General features: G+C 45.9%; 1 protein-coding gene across 2 annotated transcripts in view; it reads right to left on the bottom strand.

The window, feature by feature from the left end:
• Positions 1-2844: 2844 nt before the first annotated feature.
• The window catches only part of ATP2A1 (ATPase sarcoplasmic/endoplasmic reticulum Ca2+ transporting 1), a 32328-nt gene continuing 14774 nt past the window's right edge, over positions 2845-20398 (bottom strand). The window contains exons 8-23 of one of the 2 annotated variants that reach the window (XM_079951436.1): positions 19481-19778; positions 17621-17787; positions 17434-17522; positions 16529-16631; positions 15537-15668; positions 14707-14832; positions 12934-13152; positions 11888-12223; positions 10591-10811; positions 10163-10365; positions 8923-9008; positions 8671-8804; positions 8243-8360; positions 7178-7295; positions 6177-6220; positions 2845-3475 (exon numbers count right to left, since the gene is read on the bottom strand). In XM_079951436.1, coding sequence (XP_079807562.1) covers positions 6216-6220; positions 7178-7295; positions 8243-8360; positions 8671-8804; positions 8923-9008; positions 10163-10365; positions 10591-10811; positions 11888-12223; positions 12934-13152; positions 14707-14832; positions 15537-15668; positions 16529-16631; positions 17434-17522; positions 17621-17787; positions 19481-19778 — 2355 coding nt within the window. In that variant the 3' untranslated portion in view covers positions 2845-3475; positions 6177-6215. The remainder of the gene's footprint in view (positions 3476-6176; positions 6221-7177; positions 7296-8242; positions 8361-8670; positions 8805-8922; positions 9009-10162; positions 10366-10590; positions 10812-11887; positions 12224-12933; positions 13153-14706; positions 14833-15536; positions 15669-16528; positions 16632-17433; positions 17523-17620; positions 17788-19480; positions 19779-20398) is intronic. The other variant, XM_079951435.1, reaches the window with a different exon arrangement.

Consider the following 20398-nt stretch of genomic DNA (forward strand, 5'->3'; position numbering starts at 1 on the left):
AAAGCTGTACGTTCAACCGCTGAAATACACACCCAATATGTAGCAATGGAGATTTATGTTACTGCTTTATGAATGAACACTGTGTTTTATTAATGGACTCTGTATTTTTGGAATTACCTAAGAGCCACCAATAGGGAGCTCTAGGATCTGACAGCTAACCAATTGGGTACTACCAAACAGCGACCCCTATAGCTGAAAGCAGGTAACCAGCAGGAAACGCTTCAGCTCAGCCTTTGCACTGTTGACTGAACACCCCCTGCTGTGCAGATAATGGAGAAAGCTCATAAATTGTATCCCTTCTTTTGTCCTGGCCAATTCTATTACACTGGTGTAAACCCTGGTGCACCAGGAACCCAGAATAACAGCAAATAAAATCCGCTCATACGTCAGCAACTGATAAGACTTGTCAACCTGTTATTCCAAAATCTTCCTAGATTATAAAGCTCCAAAATACAGGCCAAAAGATAGCAGGTCTGGAAAGAGTGAGCCATACAATGGGCACCACCAGTGAAAAGGCCCTGCTCCGTGTAGCTCCTGCCTTGTCATTTGATAGGGTGCCCACTTGCCCGCCTTCTTGACATGGAATGCTCTCTATTCGAGTCTCCAGGTCCAATATAAAGACCATAAAGGCCATTGGCCTGGGCGGGCTGGGTCTTCCTGTTATATTGCCTGCCAGCTGCAGGTAATGGCGTACGATGGAGACCACTTGTCCTGAATGGCCCAATTGTTGTGAGGGGCAGCTTTATAAAATAATGGTTTATTGAATATGTACAAATAAATTGTAACCAGATAGGGACATTGGCAGGATTATTGTAATAACCTGCAGTTTCATAAGAGTAAATAATTAAATTAGATGAATAAAAGAATAAGTTAAGTTAATTTAGAATATGCAGGAAACGATAAATTTAAGGAACTGCAGACAGAGGAGGGAGGAAGTCAAGTTTTGAAATGTTAAAACGACTGTAAAACTATTGAAATGTATATAACTGAAAATCACAAATAAAAAATGTAAAAAAAATGAAATTAAGATTGGAAAAATGAGAAACTGAGAGAAATTGAAACTGATAGGTTTGCCCCTCCCTATTCTGGTGGCAGTTGACGTACCTCTTTACCCTAGCTTTTGACACATGACTTGTATAAAGACCCACCTTATTTCTGTGCTTGTAAGTGGTTTTAAACTGTTCTTAATATCATGCTTCAAGTGATGTAACGTGCCTGGAGTCCTTAGTGTGAAGGGTGGGTAATAATAATAATAGTAATATTAATAATGACAGCAACAACAAAAAATGTCCACCGCCACACCTGAAAGTAACAGGAGTTGCAGGCAAAGCAGGTCACATGACTAACACAACTCTGACAGCCCTACTTCCATTTGAACTAGTGGAACCAGTGGAAATAGGAGAGAAGGGGCACAACTGCAGGGGCAACCCAGCAGAGCCCTTGCATTCTTACAGGCATGCATCCTTGTGGTATAAATAAGTTAAGCCTCTGTCCTCAGGGGCCTGTGGTTCACGAGCTTTCTTTGCAGCTGGAGCGGATGAACGTGTGGGCACAGCTCTTAACAGTCAGGAACTGAGGCTGAAACCAGACATGGTGTGGCACCCAGAGGAACCGAGATCATGAAACAGGAGGCCGTTCAGCACAGTAGAGGGCAGGCAGGAGGCAGAAGCTGAACCCTTCCGTCAGCTGTGCGCTTCTCCCTGAAGCCTCTCCTCTCCTTTTAGTTTTTCTCTCAGAGGGGATTGCAGTGCCTTGTCACACACCTGCCAGGGGCTCAGCTAAGTTGAGTGCCCCCCCCCCCACTGCCACAAGACAACATCTCTTAGATTGCCTTCCTGGAAGTGGACTGCCTGGCTCAACCACTTTTGGCAGGAAGACATGGTTATTTGTAAAGGCTCAGTGGGTGGTGTGGGTAGCCTTGTTAAGGCTAATAGATCCAGTCGTATTTTTAATGTCATGTTGCTGTTTCTTTTTTATATATATCTTGCATTCTCTTCTTATGCACTTTAATATCAGTTCTAAACCATTATTTACGTCATTTTATATTCCTTTTTATATTGGGTTGCTACATGTCCAGAATTTCCTGTCTGGAACTATGGATGAAATATATCTGTACATGTAAATGTACATATATGTGTACATATGTACGAATCAGCATTAGCCCAAAAGGGGATGAGAATCCAATTTGCTCAGCTCTTCTTTCTGCTAGCTATTATTTGCCTGACTCAAAGGATGCAAACTCTTAGGAAGAGAAAATGGAACTTAAAACAACCCGTGATCTGCAAAAGCAACAAGTTTGGTAACTCCTTGCCCTTGTTCCAGACAGACTGAAACCTGTCACTTCCAGTTAGAACACGTGCGTTTTCTGTAAAGCACAACGGTTGAGGAAGTAATTCCCCCTGTTTGTTTCCAGGATGAAGAGTCATCGCTTTTGCCAAGGATCTGACAGGACGCTTTGCTTACTTATGGTGAAGTATTAGATACGATGCTTGCTTAGCAATGTTTGTACAAACGAAAATGCTTGATCAGTGACTTCCCACATCTTTACCACTGAATCAGAGGGCAAACTATAGAAAACCCAAATTGCATTTGTTCCAATTCAGCATTAAAGAGTGGGTTTTTGCAGGGAAAACGCTGGGGGGGGGGGAGTGCTCAGACACAGTGTTTTCAAGCACAGGCCTGTGCCTAGAAAACATGGGACAAAATGTAAGTGTGGATGAGGCCAGAGAGCTGCAACCAAGCTCCAAGGAACTAAGCGACTTTCTGTAAAAAACAGCTTCAGTGCCTCTCTCCCCCCACACACCATTTGACCAAAGCAATGAAAGAAAAGCCAGAAGCATTCGAAACAGTTAAGAGTTTATTCTTTAATATCAATAAATAAGCAGCTAGAAGAATCTCTTCATTTCCTCCAAGTTGAGGAGTCTCACTTGTTTTGTTTGTTTTCCCTAACAAAATGTTTCCTTCTGTTTTATGTGTGCATTAAAAAATCCAACCTCTGGCTTGAGGTGGGTTCTAGTCGTGTGAAGAGGGGGGAACGAACGTAGTTCGTGTGGGCACTAATGCAGAAAGCAGGGGGGTAGAGTGTGTGTGTGTGTGAGAGAGAGAGAGAGAGAGAGAGAGAGAGAGAGAAAGAGAGAGAGAGAGCGCAGGGCAAGGGGTGGGCAGGTGGCTCAAAATGTACAGAAGCCAAGTAGCTAGTAGTGTTTTGGGGGGTGGGGAAGCTGGCAGGGAACACGGCATGGCAGGTGCCAGTTCTGTGGCCCACACTGGTAAGTCCCCAATGAAAAGGAGGTACGGAGGGTTTGTGGGGAAGAAATTGGCTATTAAATAAGGGGAGGGCAGAGAAGAAGCAGGGGTGGGAGCAGCAGACATGGCTGAGGAGTGAGGGGAGTGGGTATATCTTCACGATTTTGTTGAAGAGGTTATTTCCGCGGTGACTCAGCGGTTCACTTCTTCATCCTTTCGTCTAAATTATCTGTAAAAGCGGTGGGGGGGGGTGGGGAGGAGAGAAGAGAGAGTGAGGGGCAGAGAAGAAGAGACGAGTTCCAGATTCCCCACAGCAGTGAGATGGACAACCTCGAACAGCAGGCCCTTGCCAAAATCAGGCTACGCGGCTGGAGCTTCACAACGTGGGGAATAATACCCAGCCACAGGGGCTTGCCTCGCTTATCATTCTAGTCAGACGCTCTAAGATAAGCGGCGGAAAAGTCTTGAGCAAGCAAGCAGCTGGACATATGAGTAGACCTAATGCCTCTATCCCTCCTCTGCCTTGAACAGATAATAATAGGCAGAAATTCAATGGCTGCAGATTTCTGCATCATTCTTTGGGAAAGGCCCACCTGTTGAATTTCTGCCTAGCACGCAGACTCAAGGGTCTTGTCAGATATAAAGTTGGATGGCAGGTGTCCTCCTCCTTACCAGAAGCCATTGCTCCACCCGATTTGAGAGGACTCAATAACATTTTACGTGGACATGATAACACAGAGCATTTGAGCCCCATGTTAATTTCTCTGAACTAAACAAATTAGATGCCACCTCCCAACAAAGGTGTGATCCTCCCAGCCCATAAATGCAGGGGCCAGGGGACACTAACAGGGTAGGACAGGGAGAAGGGTGCCATGTTTATCTGCTACTGAGCCACTCCCAACCCCGCAAGGCCAGTTTCCTCTCCAAACTAGGCCCACATACCCCTAGAGCCCAGCTGAGGGGTGAGAGAGGGAATTAAAACTTCTTGGGAGTGTGTGGCATTTGCAAGAGAAAATAAATAGGTCAGGAAGGCTTACCCACACCACCCCTACAAATTCTCCTACTCAACCCCTCAAATTGTTCTGTAAATGTGTTAATGGCCAGCACCCTAAGCCCTGGCATTAGCAGTATGAGTGCAATAGGATGGGGAGCTTTGGTCATGTCTAGTTTGGCCTGAATACAGTCTGGTCCTAAACGTGTCCACTCAGGAGAAGTAAACCCTACAGATTCAGTGGGACTTGGTTTCTGGAAAGTACTCATAGGGCTTTAGCGCCTTAGAGAGAATGGCAGGGGGTTAACAGGAGTGAGCAAGACCTTGTGGGATATTCACTCACCTGGATCCACGCATGCCAGCCACACTGTGAGGAACCCCCAGCAGAGGAAAGCTCACCCCACCAAAAGCACCTCCGCTTTACGTTCCTTGCCTAGCCAACCTCATCCCACCTTGGTGTAGAAACCAGCAACAGCAAGAGCAGCAGGTCCAGTGAAGGGGGCAGCCCTGAGCTCAGTCCGCCCCACCCCTTCCAGGAAAGATGGGGCCAAGCGATTGTCCATGAGAGACTGGCCAGGCACGACATGGGGCAACTAGCAGTGGGCAGTGAAGGCAGCTGAGGCACAGCCATGGAGAGCTGATAATGAGCAGATGGGGCTGAAAGACCTTCCCCCTTCTGTATGCACCCAAGTTAAAGCCATGACTATCTCTCAAGTGTTGAGGCCAAATGGGCTTATTTGGGTGTGTGCAGAAGGTGGAAAAAGGCAGCTCCTGGGAACAGATGGGGCCCAAAGAGGATCCGGTGCTAACAATCATGCCTGCAATTGTATTGTTCAGTGTTCAAGTTTTCAGCAAATGCATTCCAATTTAGAATTTGGAATTTAGAATGCAGGGCTCAAAAAACCCAAAGGGATTAAACAGCTTTAACATGTTACTATTGGCATGAAAGGTTGCCACTTTTTAAAAAAACTGCCCTACAAAATAGTTTAGTGGTTTTCAAACCATGTTCCAGGAAGGCTTCTCAGGGCACCTCTAGACTGTTGCCATTTTCAGGGAGATTCGTGGATGATATGCGTAGAAAACTGGTGTAGTATCCACAACAAATTACAATTGATATATTGTGGAACCACTGGTGCAACTTATCTTATGTCAGGCTCTGACCTATGAGTCAAAAACTTATCATAGAATTATAGAACAGTAGAGTTGGAAGGGACCGTGAGGATCATCTAGTCCAACTCCTTGCCATGCAGAGATATTTCACCCAATGTAGGGCTCAAAACCACAACCCTGAGATTAAGAGTCTCGTGCTCCGTAGACCGAGCTATGGAGAAACACAGTCAGTTCTAGAACATGTTCCACAATCCTCTGCAATGTACAGGGTTCCTTGGCAGATGAGTCAATGCAGATTTCCTCAAGGTATTTAGCTTGAAAACCACTTGGACAGTTTGTTTAAATAAATAGAGCCCGAGTATTTAAAACACCTACATCTCAGCCAAATTGCCAGCTAGAAAATAGCTAAGTAGCAACCTTGACTTGCATGAGGGTTTAGGCCCAATTCATGTCCACAAATTATTGTTAATTATATTTCATAATTTTAAATACTGACTGAATGCTAATTATTGCCTCCTCTTAACTGAATAGTGAATATAATTAAAATTCATTTATTTCAGTGAAAAGAGAATGTTTCCTGGAGCAGTCAAAAGTTAACAAGCGGTCCTCTTTTTGGGGCAGGATTTTCTCCTGACCCACCAGCCAAGCAGCTGGGTCCCAGTTCCCTGGACAATTCCAGATGCAGCAAAGAGACTGTTCAAGCAAAGAAGAGACACTTTCCCGCCAGCTCCCCACAGATATTGCAAATCTTCCCACATGGATGAACAGACAGATAGGATGGAGCAGCCGAGAGGACAAGCAAGACATGCTGTCAAGGGTGGTAAGATACCTGGGAGGCAGGATACAGGAGAATAGAGGGGGAAGGAGTCTATGCTACAAGAGGGAAAGGATAAAAGAAATCAGAGTTAATAGACGTTAGGGAGAAGGTGGGCAAGGAGAAGATAAGATGATTAGTCTGGATGGGTGAAATGGAATGGAATGGAATGGAATGGAATGGAATGGAATGGAATGGAATGGAATGGAATGGAATGATGGCAACCCATAAAGGACTACTTAAGGCAGCCTTCTCCAATCTTGTGCTCTTCAGATGCTGCTGGACTACAACTCCCATCATCCCTGACCACTGGCAGTGTTGTCTGAGGCTGGTGGGAATTATGGTCCAAAACATCTGAAAGGCACTAGGTCATGGAAAGCTGATTTAGGGGCATTGGATATGGAAGAGGAGTCCTAGTTCTCCTCTGTCATTCACATTAACTTACAAATTCTTGGGGGAAGACCCAATAATCCTGGGCATTTCCCATCTCACCTTCCTCCACCGATTCCAACCCAGTGGAGTGTGCTCCATTCTCAGAAGTCACAAGACAACCTCAATATCCAGGCACTTCTAGGCACCTGTATCCCCTATAGAGCATGCATCTGCTGTTGCCTCTACCAGAAACGTCAAGTTTTCAAGCGCCTGGTTCCACACAGCACTGAGAGGCTATTTCAGTTCTTAGAAGGCAGCATTGAAAGTGATCATCTGGGAGGAGAACCCTGAATGAACAAGCACCTAAAATTTCCATCTAACGTGAGTTGCCCTGGATGGGTGCACATGGAGATGGTGGAGGGTGAGAGGAAGAAGACAGGAAGGAATTGGGACAGAAAAGGTCAGCAGGGAAGGACATTCAGTTTCTTCTCTTCTCACCACAGTGATGCCCCCCCCCCCCCGTGCTTTTCATCTGGTGCTCCTGACTCCCTTAAATAGGCCGGAGGAAGAGAAGGCTTTGAAAGGAGTGGGGTGGGGGCAAGGATTGGGACCAACCCAGGAGAAGGGAGGGGAGGATGGCTTACGCTCCAGGTAGTTCCGGGCAATGAATTTGAGCAGCTCATCCAGTAAGATGACAGGCAAGGATATCTTCAGCACCACCATCCAATGGTGTATATCCAAGTGGGTGAGTTTGAAGATCATCTGGGAAGAGCAAGAGCAAAGGGAGAGCTCAGTGTTTGCTAGGGTTGCGGGGAGAAATGCAATTCAGTTCACACTTAAAGGCAAATCTACCTAACCTGCACTTCCTGAAACAACAGGTGAACTGAAACACAACCATTGTTTCTCTGAATTTTGCAATGCGCTTCTCCAGGCAAGTAACTTTTACTAAAACACATAGACTAATGTGGAGTGTTCATAGAAATGCATGTGTTAGTGAAAATAACACGCCGAAATGCATTCTATTAAGGAAAATGTAAATGTTAGGGAAATATGCTTTGTACAAACATGTATATAAGGCAAAATTGAACACAAAAAATGTGTACGGTATAGTCGGAGAAATTCACCTTAAATGATGAATTTTCATGAGGATTTTTAAAAAATAATAAATGGGTGTGAAAATGTAGAGAACAACAATCCAAACCCCTAAAAATTAGCTATCATGGGCTGGGTCCAGACTAACAGTGCAATCCTAACCTTGCCTACTCAGAAGGAAGCCCTACTGAATACAATGGGGCTTACTCTCAGGTAAGAAGAGTTAGAACTGCAGCCTTTGCCGCCATCAAAATCTGTGGGACAAGTTACTCATGATGCCTTAACTCAAGTGCTGTTTTCTATGGAAACTAAGTGCAACTAATAAACAGTGGAATCCTATACCGGTCTGCTCAAAAATAAGTGTCATGGATTTAAGCGGGGGTTGATCTCTCAGTAAAGGGCACAATGTCTTAATTATTACTATTTTAAGCATGAAGGGCAAACAGTTCTATATCACCAAACACAGCACAACGCCAGTGCTTTTCAACATAGCCTTTCACACCTTTATCTGCCAGCGATCAAAGAATGAGCAATTGTGTGGTGGTGAGAAGGCATAGAGGGAGTGAACTGATCCTGAAGCTGGCAAGGAAGTAAAGCTGTGCTTGAACAACACTTACTGGCAGAGGGTCAACATAGAGGATGACAAAGTGCAGAGACATGGAGAGGCAGATGGATCCCAGAAGCCAGATGTTCACCCAGGGGGGCATCCGAACCAAGGACTGGTTCTCTGACAGGCTGTGTAGGACAGAGAAGCAGGGTGAAGTTACCATGGGGCGGGAGACAGGGAAAACCCAACACTTAAGTCATCAGTCAATATAAATCAATAGACACTGGTTCTTTAAAGATCAGCCAGTTGCTGGCTCTTCTGTATGCAAGATGTTGTCCCGTCCCCCCCAAGAGATGAATGGAATCACAGTCCTGGAACCACAGCCCTGGCCAGGAAGCAGGGTATCTGGGGGATGAGACTGGGGAGGATACCTCTGAAGAACCTCCAAGGCAGCGCTATGCGAGTAATGCTGAAGATTGACTCTCATGGGCACCCTACCTGTTGAGTGCATTGCACATCTCAATGGTGACCAGGACGGACAAAGCCATGGTCATTGGGACAGCGGACTCAAAGATCTCACATTCCAAACCTTCAAAGTCAGGGTTGTGTTCTGTGCACTGCATGAAATGAGACTGGGGGGCAGAAGGAGAAAGCAGGGAAGAGGATTAAAACAGGGCATGTTGTAGAATACCACCAATCTTGCCATCCCGCAGTTCACTTGCAGTGGAGCACCCAGAAGTTCAAGCTCACCAACTGGTAGTAGGACACGGCAGGTCCGTCTTCAGCATACAGGAACCACCAAGCGGCGGCACCAACAGTGGCAGCTCCGACATACCCTGCAGGCAGGTGTCAAAAGGAAAGCTTAGCATGAACAAAGAAGAGGGCAAACCTTCCCCCCCCCCCAAAAAAAAAACAACAACTGCCCTCCAAGAGCAGCCTGCAGGGGAACTGAAATGGAGAGGGTTGTGGCCAAATGCGGATTGTAAAAGAAGCTGTGCTCCTTTGGATTATTAGGTGACCTCAATATGCATTACAGGTTCAGGTTTCAGAAACTGACTCAGCCACATGTAAAAGGGCAGCCCGGTTTGCACTGTTCCTGCTTGACCAAGCAGGAGAGCATTGGGAGATTTGTCAGGGCTCCCACCTTGGGCACCAAGAACAGTACAGATTTCTGAGTTAAGGTTATAGTTATTCCGCGTAGGCAGGGCCGGATTTAGGTCTGATGAGGCCCTAAGTTCTGAAGGTAATGGGGCCCTTTATAAGTAAGTAAAGTATTTAATTTAATTGTAATATTTATATATCGTATTATAGTAGCAAGTGGGGGTAATAGGGAACTGTATTAGTAAATAATATAGGCCTACTAAATAATAAAGATGACTGTTTTTCTAAAATAATTTTATAATGGGATCAAAATAAATAAATAAATGTTGTATTACATGAAATCAGTCAGTAGGCATAAGACCCATACCCTTAGTCTATGCTGCCTGATCACCGTCTACAAGCACTCTTTAATATTAGATAACGGGTACAACAGCTTGACCTACATTGAACAGTACTGCACTGCAGTCTGCATGCTACATGTTGCCCTGCAACCAGTCCATGCAGAAAATAGGCACCCTATATATAGAAATGAGCAAACCAGTGATATTTTAGGGAGCAGGCTAGCAAGCGGGGCCCATTACTTACATCATAGGAGCCTACACAACACAAAACACTGTTGCTGTATGTAGGTTTTATTTTATTTGGTTTTTATCTTATATTTTGGAAATGTACATCCAGGTTTTTTCCCCTTTAAATTTTTTGGGGGCCCCCAAGAGATTGGGGCCCTAAGCTATAGCTTGTTTAGCTTATACGTAAATCTGGCACTGCACGTAGGTAGGACTCGGGTGAGAGAGTACAGGATTTGTATACAGGAGTGAAAACTAGGGATGCAGGATGTCCGTATTCTGGATTAAGAGGGCAGGGCCCCAGGGAGAAAAAAAATTGTTACCTCCAATGGCCAAGTAGCGGAAGAAGAGCCAGCCACTGATCAGGGGCTCCTTGGGGCTGCGAGGGGGCCTGTTCATGATGTCCAGATCGGGGGGGTTAAAGCCCAAGGCGGTGGCTGGGAGCCCGTCAGTCACCAAGTTCACCCACAGCAGCTGCACGGGGATCAAGGCTTCAGGGAGACCCAGAGCAGCGGTGAGGAAGATACTGCAAGGGGAAGAGGAGAGAAACAAAAAGTGAGGAGAGAGGAAGCCCTTGTGAAGCAGTGGTGACATGTGCAGCTGCCAGGGGGCAGGCCGGCCTGGCCACAATTATCATGCTATCAGACCCTCTCAGCCCTTCTGCTGAGCCTAGTCAGCATGGCGGCAGGGCTTGCCTAATGAAGGCTTCGTGAAGGGGATTTCAAGGGCATGAGGGAGGGGGATCCCTTACCAGACGACCTCACCCACGTTGGAGGAGATGAGGTAGCGGATAAATTGTTTCATGTTGTTGTAGATGGCCCGGCCCTCCTCAACGGCGGACACAATGGTGGAGAAGTTGTCGTCTGCCAGCACCATTTCTGAGGCGGTCTTGGCTACAGCGGTGCCAGAGCCCATGGCAATACCAATCTCAGCCTTCTTCAGAGCTGGGGCATCATTTACACCGTCACCGGTCTACCAGGAGGAAGCGGAAGGAGACAGGGAGTCAACCGAGGCAGAGGGGATCAAATGCAGCAGCCTAACTGGGGAGATTTCATTTCGAAGGCCAGAAGAACCTTGCACTTTTGCACGAAAGATATCACGAAGGATATCATAGAGCTGGGGGAAGGGGCAAGCAAAAGTGAACAGGGATCTTTTCTAATAGGAAAGCACAAAGCATTTGGGTCTCACTGGCTGGGGAGGAGGGCTTCATACTAGTTTAGAAAATTGTGAATGGTTCAGAGACAACGAAGAGAGAGATTTTCTCTCTCCACTAGAGCCCGGGGTCAAGCAATGAAAGGGGCAAGAGTTTCATGACATGGAATGCATTTCTTGCAAGATGCGGTGATGGCCACTAGCTTGCGTGAAGAAAGGCCGTAGCTCAGCCTTGTTTACAAAATGCTCCGGGTTATATCCCTGGCATATCCAGGTAAGGCTGTGAAGGACTTCTGTCCGAAACCCTGGTGAGCACCTGCCTTTCAGTGCCTACAGCACTGGGCTAGATGGAGCAATGGACTGGCTTGGGATATGGCAGCTTTGGATAATGGTTTTCAAACCAGTCATGTGCATGGAAAATAGGTCAATAAGGGGCTGGATGGTGGATAATAAATGGAACCTCCTCATCACTGAGGAAGCTGGAAAGCAACAGTCAGGGGAAGATGGCTGCATCCAGGCTCTGCTGGTGCAGCATCTGGCTGGCCACTGTATATGGGATGGGATCTTTGGTCTAATGCAGAAAGGCCATGTGGAGTGAAACTGAGGGTCACAGAGGACTTTTATCCACATGTGTGTACACTGCAATAGAGGAGGAAATGGACACCCATGTACACGATCATATGTAATGGTTGCCTACATGTCTGTTTCTTGGCAGCGAATTCCCATCATATGCATTCTGTATAACAGACACTTCCGTGGGCAATATTCACGCATGATGATATGCACAGGTATACATTATTTCCCTCTGTACCCTCAAGATAGGTGTTGCTGGCTACAAGCCCTCTGTTGCCCTTCCAACCATCCTCCCACCATGCCGTTGCCGTCCGTCTATTCACCATGGCTGTGATTTCATCAAAACCCTGCAAGAACTCCACAATCTTGGACTTGTGCGTCGGCTCAACACGAGCGAAACAGCAGGCTCTCTTGCAGGCTTCCCGCTGCTCGCTTAAGGGCAAGTCGTCAAACTCACGGCCGGTGTAGGCCCTGCCAGACACGTTCTCCTCCTCTTTGAAGATACCAATGCGGCGGCAGATGGCAATGGCTGTGCCTTTGTTGTCGCCTGTGATCATGATGACGCGGATGCCGGCTTCACGGCACAGCTGGATGGAGCCCATCACCTCCTTGCGGGGTGGGTCCAACATGCCTACGCAGCCCACAAAGGTCAGGTCCATCTGTGGAAGGGAGATGTCTCAGAATAGGCTCCGAAAGCAGTGGACAAAAGCTCACAGCCCGTCTGATTGCTATAAGGACTAATCTGCAGCACTTCAACAGCCGGTAAATGAAAAAGAAAAGTTTCAACTCTCCCAGTGTTGAGATCAACTGTCGCTGAATGGTTGCCGGGTTGGACTTTGGGGAGATGCCACAACTACAAAGCTTACTAGGTGACCATGGGCCAGTCGCACTCCCTCAGCCTGACCCACTTCACAAGGGGTGAAGTCATGTGTGGGGTCATGTGCACCACCATGAGCAAATTGAAGAAAGGGTGGGGCAATTTTTAAAAAATACAAAAATTATCTGCCTGAGAGCCTAGAGGTGCTCTTTATTCACCTTAAGAAAATGGTTATTCTCTTAAAACTTGTGTTAGAAATGGTACTGAGGGCTAAGTCCTGCCAAAGCATTTTAAGGCACTGTAAATATTAACATACCAAATTCAGTACTGCACACATTTCCCCTAAAATGCAACAGAATCCGTAATTGGGAATGTTGTACACACACCCACAACAATGCAGCCTGAAACAGGAGGATATATGTTCACATTTTTAAGGGAAAGAAGAAGACTTGGCTTGAGGGAATCCATTCCCTGAATTCCTTTCAGCTCTTCACCTTAACTCTGCACTCCATCCTCCCTGTCACTCGCCACGTGATTTGCCCTCAGCGTTACCTCATAGTCAGCGAATTTGGTGGAGTCCTCAAGGACCATGTCTTCCCTCTTTGGGGGGGTGTCACGGGTGGCTAGGGCCAAGCAGCGGAGGGTGTCCCTTCCTGTGCCCCACTCTTTGATGACTCCCATGATGTGGTCCTTGACGATGGGGGTGAGGGGAACGCGGGTGGTGCCCACACGGACATAGTTGCAACGGTCTATCACACCCTCAGGGGCGCCCTGTACGTGAGAAAGAAGTAAAAACAGATATTGTGACTTGAGGGGAAAGCGAGCTGGGTGGCAAACGGTATTTCTGACCAGGTACTAGAGCTTTTATATGGAAGTTCTCGAAAAGAAGTTCCCAAACTGTGGTCCGTGGACCATCAATGGTCCTTGAGTTTCAGTCAGGTGTCCATCCCACGTCTATATGGATTTGTGGTTTGAGACAGGAGACGGCACAGCCGCCATGTGAAATATTCGTATTGATTTTTAATTGGATTTTTATTGCCTCTTTTATTTCTTCTGCATAATTCAAATCACGCTACAATAAAATGCAGTATAGAAAGAAGCAATAAAATGCAATTTAACATAATACAGCATCTAGCAGAACACAGCATCTGCTCCAGAGGAAGAACTGAGGGGAGAGAGACTTTCTGCAGACAACAGCTTTGCCACCTGCCTTGCCCCACCCTCCAGCCCCGGGAGCCTTTCCCAGACCATGACTTTGAGAACAGCAGAGCAACTGGGAAGAGAGGAGTCCAGGGATAGTTTTTAAAAATAATTTTATACGTTGTGGGTCCTTGTTTCTCAATTTGACCCTTTTACATGTTTTTTTTATGTTTTGTGGTATTTTATGCAGTGTGATTTGCTGTTATTTTTACTGATTATAGATTAGTAATTCTTTATTGTAATGGATAAGTGTAAACTGTTTATTATTTGCTGGTGTTTAATTTGGATTCCAATGGATTATTGAATATTGCTTTATTTGATATAAGTTGTTTGTTTTAAAGTTATTTTGACTTTTAATATAGGCTATGTTCGTTAATATTGATATTCGATGTTTTATTATGATTATTATGTGTGTTGGTAGCTGCCCAGATGGGCGGGGAATAAATAAAAAAATATTTATTATTAGTATTGCCACAACATGCAGACAAATCATTAAGGGGGGTCTGCCAAGACCCTCAGCAATTTCCAAGTAGTGCATGGGGCAGGGAAGCTGCAAGCCACTCTCCTGGAAACTGTTTTCATGGGTAAAATAAGTGAAAGGGGTAATTTAGAGATCCTTGGTTGCAATGGCAATCTCCTTCAGCAGTCTCACGTGTGTCTGCAGCAGATGACTCACATGACTGAATGCCCATCCATACAAAAATCTATTCTGTGCATAGAAAACTAGGAGTTAGGGAGTTGACACACTGGTTTTCTATAGGGAGGATTTTATTTATGCATTATTTTTGTGTATGGAGGAACCTGATGTCCAATGTAGTTCAGCCCAGTGACTAAATTTTTAGATTCAGAATAGGGAGAGATTCAGGTACAAATCCCAACGCAGCCATGAAGCTTGTTGAACAGTCATGGGCCAATTGTTACAACTCTGGCAAAGCAACTTCACAGAGTTGCTGTGAGGAATAAATGGGAGGTGGGGTTGGGGTGAACCTTGCCACCCTGAGCTCCTTAAAGAAAAGGCAGGATTAAATGCAGTAGACAAACATCTGAGCCGGGGCCAAAGGTGGGAATGCCATAGTTCCCTGGTTGCTATGGAGATGGGACACAGTCAAACGGGGTGCTGCTGACCTTGACGAACATCTTGTTTCCGACAGCAGCTCGGGAAGCTTTTGCTGGGGAGCAGTAAACAGACATGGACTTTCTGTCGCGGGAAAACTCCAGGGTGAATTCTTTCTTCATGAGTTGTTTGATCACCTGGGGAAATGGAGGAGAAAGGGAAGCGGGAGGGAATGGGTTAAAACCTGCTCGACATTGCCAGGACACACAGCACAAAGTGAAGTTATGGAATTTGCTCTCACAAGAGTAGCTCCAAAAGAAGAATAGACAAATTCGTGGAAGAGAAGGCAATCGACAACTACAAACTACAGGAGCTGGGAGTAAATTCACTTCTTACTAAGGTATTAGAAAGAATCTTGTAAAGGAAGAAAGGAAGGAAGGAAGGAAGGAAGGAAGGAAGGAAGGAAGGAAGGAAGGAAGGGATAAAGAGAGAGAGAAAGAAATTTACATTAAAAGGATAACCTACCTAATTTGCACTTTCAAAAACAATACACAATCTGAAACACAGCCATCCTTTGAAATTTACACTTCTTCAATGCTGTTCTTCAGCCAAGTAATGTGTATGAATCATACTAGGGTAAAGTGTGCATTGAAACAAACGTATATGTGAAACAAAAATGAAAATTGCATCATAAAAATGTGCATATTGGGCAAAAATGCCTCCAAAGATGTGTATATAAGGAGAAATTCAAACTAAAATGCTGAGGAATTTTCATGAGGACTTTAAGAAAAACCACAAACTGTGGAGGAATGGAATTTAAGACTGGAAGAATGAGAGAGAAACCAAAAGAGAAGCAAAGCAGGGCCCTGAAGAGAGGCCACCCTCAGCAGACAATACTTACAGCGTTGCAAGCATTGGCACGCTCCACTTTGGAGAGGCTGCGCACATCTGTGTTGAAGACGTTCATCTTCTCAACCAAGCAGGTAAGGGCAGTTTCGGTGGCTTCACCCACCTTCTCATATACACCTTTGGACTGGGGCGGGAGGGAGAAAATGGGCAGAAGAAGATGAGAGTTAGACACTTGGGCACAGCCAAGAGCTGCAGAGATTCTGACAAAATATGAATCTGAATGAAAATACCCTAGGGCGGTTTACAATATTAAAACACATTGAAGAACATCAATGATAAAAACATAATAAAAACGTAGTTGAATACCACCATGATTTTTTCCCTCCAGGTGGTGGCATATAAATACATGGATTAATTTTAAAAAATCAGTATGTGGGTGGCGAGGTGTGGGTGAGGAAGGGAGAGGGCAGTAAAATTTGTGCCCACCAGCCTAAAAAGTAGCCCACATTTCCCCAACTACAAAAAAGTAGCAGCCTCATCACTGTGGGCACTCTTACACTTAAACTGGTTTAAGAGTCCTTTGCTCCTGTCAGAGGAATGCTTGGTGTTGAATTTGACACCTTTTCAATGTCAAATGAAAATCACTTTATTTACCCACTCTAATTAATCATCTTTTAAACCTATGCTGCCTGTTTGCTGTAATAAACCTGAATTTAGTTGGTAATTTTGTTTTTACGCTTACTCTGTTGGTGCTGGTTTTATTATTGTAATGATGATTAATAGTAGTTCTTTATTTATTTTTTAAAAAAATCATTATTTTATTACTGCATTACATTGTGTAAGTTCTTCTCGAAGCTTTCAGGTCGAAGAGTGCCTATTTAATTTTATTAATCAATATCTATCAGAAACTTCTCGTTGCCCTCACCGAACTACAATTCCCATAATTCTTTGGGGGAAGCCATCACTGTTAATAAACAATGAAGCATCCAAAACTGAAGGACTTGTTGGAAGGCTGGATTCAGGAACCAAGAGAGAAGCATTCACCTCATTGAAATCCAGAGAGGAGTCATTGCAAAGGGCACAGATAGTAGCCAGTTCAACGAGCCCATCATACTGCCCAGCCTTGACTTGCTTATCATTCTTCATACTGCATGTGCGAGAGAGAAAGGATTTGAAGGACAGAAAAAAGTAAGCGACAGCACAAAAACAAACAGTAGAGAGGTGAACTGAGGGTTACTGGTGTCACAGCTTCCCCAGTCCTGGGCTATAGGGTGATCATAATGCTAGGAGGCCAATGAGCAAAAATTGAAGTATTGTATTTCTTTCGGTGTGAGGTGAAGAGTTGGAAATAAGATTCAGACACTTTTAAGATTAGATCGTATGTGTCTGCTCGGTTTGTAATTTGCCATTCCTTCAAACAGCTCAGAGCATTGACTATCTGCTTCCAAGGTGGTTTCTTGGGCTGCCCCACAGATCTGCCTTAGCTTCAGAAATGAAGCAGAATGGGATGGAGGCATCTTTAGACTGTGCCACATATGGGAGAAGCAAGAGAAAGGATCGGGAGTCAAGCTCTCGGGAGAGTTACCCAATTATCCAAAGTGACGCACTAGGGCATGGGTCGGCAAACTAAGGCCCGGGGGCTGGATCCGGCCCAATCGCCTTCTAAATCCGCCCCGCAGTCCAGGAATCAGCGTGTTTTTTACATGAGTAGAATGTGTCCTTTTATTTAAAATGCATCTCTGGGTTATTTGTGGGGCATAGGAATTTGTTCATTTTTCTTCTTCAAAATATAGTCCGCCTCCCAACAAAGTCAGTGGACCGGCCCCCTGCTGAAAAGGTTTGCTGACCTCTGCACTAGGGTTTTAAATGTGTCTCACCCCCTCCCCCCCTTTCAGGGTGTTGGATTAAGAAAACTGTTTAGGGTTGGGGTTTCTTTAGGAGTCACTCACACTTCTCCTTCGGGGGCATAGGTGGAACCAGTAATAGAGAATTCGTTCAGAGAGCACATATCTCCATCAACTTTGTCAATGACAAACATCTGCAAAGAGAAGGAGAAAGAAGAGGCAGGGTCAAGGCGACTGACGTGGGCAGGAGGCGCTTCGTGACAAAAGTGCCGGCCTCAAGCTGCCCCCTCACCTTGCAAACAGACATTTGGTTGGTGGTGAGGGTGCCAGTCTTATCAGAGCAGATGACCGATGTGCAGCCCAAGGTCTCCACGGAGGGCAGGCTTCTGACAATGGCATTCTTCTTGGCCATACGGCGAGTGCCCAGGGCTAAGCAGGTGGTGATGACGGCAGGAAGGCCTGAGGAGGAGGAAGAGGAGGCGAAAGGGAAAGGTTAGCCGTAGGAATGGGCGAAGCATTCAAGCAGCTGCCATCCATTTGCTGGCTTTGGTTTCAGATACTCTCGGCTGCCTCCACTCCCTTCAGTTCCGACTGCCCACCACACTACCTCTTGTGCAGATTTATTCATTTAATAATATTTTGGGTAAACCACCTTTTTTTTTTAAAAAAGGCAGCGTACAACAGTACAAATCAGCATTAAAGCATGGGCAGAGCAATCCAGACCCCCTATACATCAGATGGTGCGGGGAGAGAATTTGTGGTGGAAGCCCTTTACCCAGCTCTGCCGGTTCAGCTGGTCTCCTGTCAGCTGCTGAAGCATATGTATGCCCTGAAATGGGTCATTCTCAAGGTGGAGCAGGGGTGGGACTGAGCTGACTCTGGACCCACTAAATCTGGGTGAGTCTCAAATCTGTCAGGCGATAACACTGAATCTGGATAGGGCCCGATCATCCTGCCCCTCCACTTCCACTGTGGCTGCCGATATATAATGCATTTTCCTGTTATTTTTAATAATGCATGCATGGTAATGCACACTTCACCCTAGTACAGTGGTGCCTCGCAAGACGAAATTAATCCGTTCCGTGAGGCTCTTCGTATAGCGGTTTTTTCGTCTTGTGAAGCAAGCCCATTGACAGCTTAGCGGATTAGCGCTATTAGCGGTTTAGCGGCTTTTAGCGATCAGCTGTTAAGCGGCTTATCAGCGGATCAGCTGATAAGCGGCTTAGCGGCTTAGGAAAAGGGGGGGAAAGGGGGGGGAACCCGCAGGAACTTGCAAGACATTTTCGTCTTGCGAAGCAAGCCCATAGGGAAATTCGTTTTGCGAAGCGCCTCCAAAGCGGAAAACCCTTTCGTCTAGCGGGTTTTCCGTCTTGCGAGGCGTTCGTCTTGCGGGGCACCACTGTATATTCATTTTGTGATATACTGCTTGACTGGAGAACTGCACTGCAAATTGCAGAGAAGTGGGAATTTGGAAGAATGTCTGTGTTTGTGTTTGCTTTGGGAAGTGCGAACTAGGTAGGTTCACCATTAAACACAAACTGAATTGCATTTTTCTCCAGCTCCTAGCCACGGACTAGCCATTCATAAAGTAGCAGCACAAGGCAGCTCCTATATCCTTTTGCAAATGAGGGAATGCATGTTAAATGTCTGACTGCAAATTACATCAAGATATAATGCAGAAGTTCATTCAACTTCTGTTTTGTTGAAGAAATGCCACACAATCCTTTCAGGTAAGCTGAAAACTGTTTAGCCCACGCAAGGAAGGAATGATGGGTGGCTGTAGCCATTTTTTGTTGTCCATCCTGCTAGTACATCAGCAGTGTCTTCAAATAATTTTTTTAGAATGGCTTTTTCACACCATATTGTTCAGCGTGCAGGTGGTTAATTAAAAAACGATGCTTGTAATATTACACCTTTGCTTTTATCTCTAACTTTGGCTCTTTTTTGTAAAACTTCTGGATAACATGTCCACAGTTCAGCATACAAGACAGTTAGCAAAGCAAAATGCACCCAACCAACAGCAACTGCAGATAGAAAAATAAAAACTCCAAAATATGATGACGGCAAGAGCTATTTTTAAAGGAAGGAACCGACTGGCTCTCTTTAGCCCCACAACAGGTGGATGTGGGAAACAGGAATGGCCTCAGCTGACCTTCTGGGATGGCAGCCACAGCGAGGGCCACAGCGATCTTGAAGTAGTAGATGGCGCCGCGGATCCAGGAGCCGCCATGGACGGGGTCGTTGAAGTGCCCGATGTTGATGAGCCAGACAGCCACGCAGATGAGGGAGATGACCTTGGACAGCTGCTCACCAAACTCGTCCAGCTTCTGCTGCAGGGGAGTCTTCTCTTGTTCGGTGGCCGCCATCTCATCACGGATCTTGCCAATCTCGGTGCTCACACCTGTGGCGATGACGATGCCAACAGCCTTGCCTGCACCGATGTTGGTACCCTGCAGGGAGGTGGAGGATGAAGCGGGGGTGGGGGGTGGGGAGGGAGCAAAGATCAGTGGGAAAGAAGGAGAGGGACACTCTACAAACATGCTGGAAGAAAAGATATAGTGGAGGAAAATGGTGCTAAAGGAGGCTGTGGGACCTGTGCAGTTTTGCAATTCTGCCTGTGCAGAATCCACGTCCTGAGAGCCTAGACCAGGGGTCAGCAAACTTTTTCAGCAGGGGGCCAGTCCACTGTCCCTCAGACCTTGTGGAGGGCCAGACTAAATTTTTTTTGGGGGGAATGAACACATTCCTATGCCCCACAAATAACCCAGAGATGTATTTTAAATAAAAGCACACATTTTACTCATGTAAAAACACGCTGATTCCTGGACCATTTGCGGGCCAGATTTAGAAGGCGATTGGGCCTGATCCGGCCTCCGGGCCTTAGTTTGCCTACCCATGGCATAGGCTAAATAAGAAGTCTAGTCCTTTAAGACTGTGAAGTGCATGTCTATTCTGGAAACCTATTCCATTTCAATCCCACATTTGGTGTCATGGCTTTTTCCCAAGAACTGCACTTTGGTGAAATGCAGGGATATCTGTTAGACATCTTGAGAGCCACCTCCCTGCCTGT

The sequence above is a fragment of the Podarcis cretensis genome (assembly GCF_951804945.1).
Source record: "Podarcis cretensis genome assembly, chromosome: 13".
In the NCBI taxonomy this organism is placed as follows: domain Eukaryota; kingdom Metazoa; phylum Chordata; class Lepidosauria; order Squamata; family Lacertidae; genus Podarcis; species Podarcis cretensis.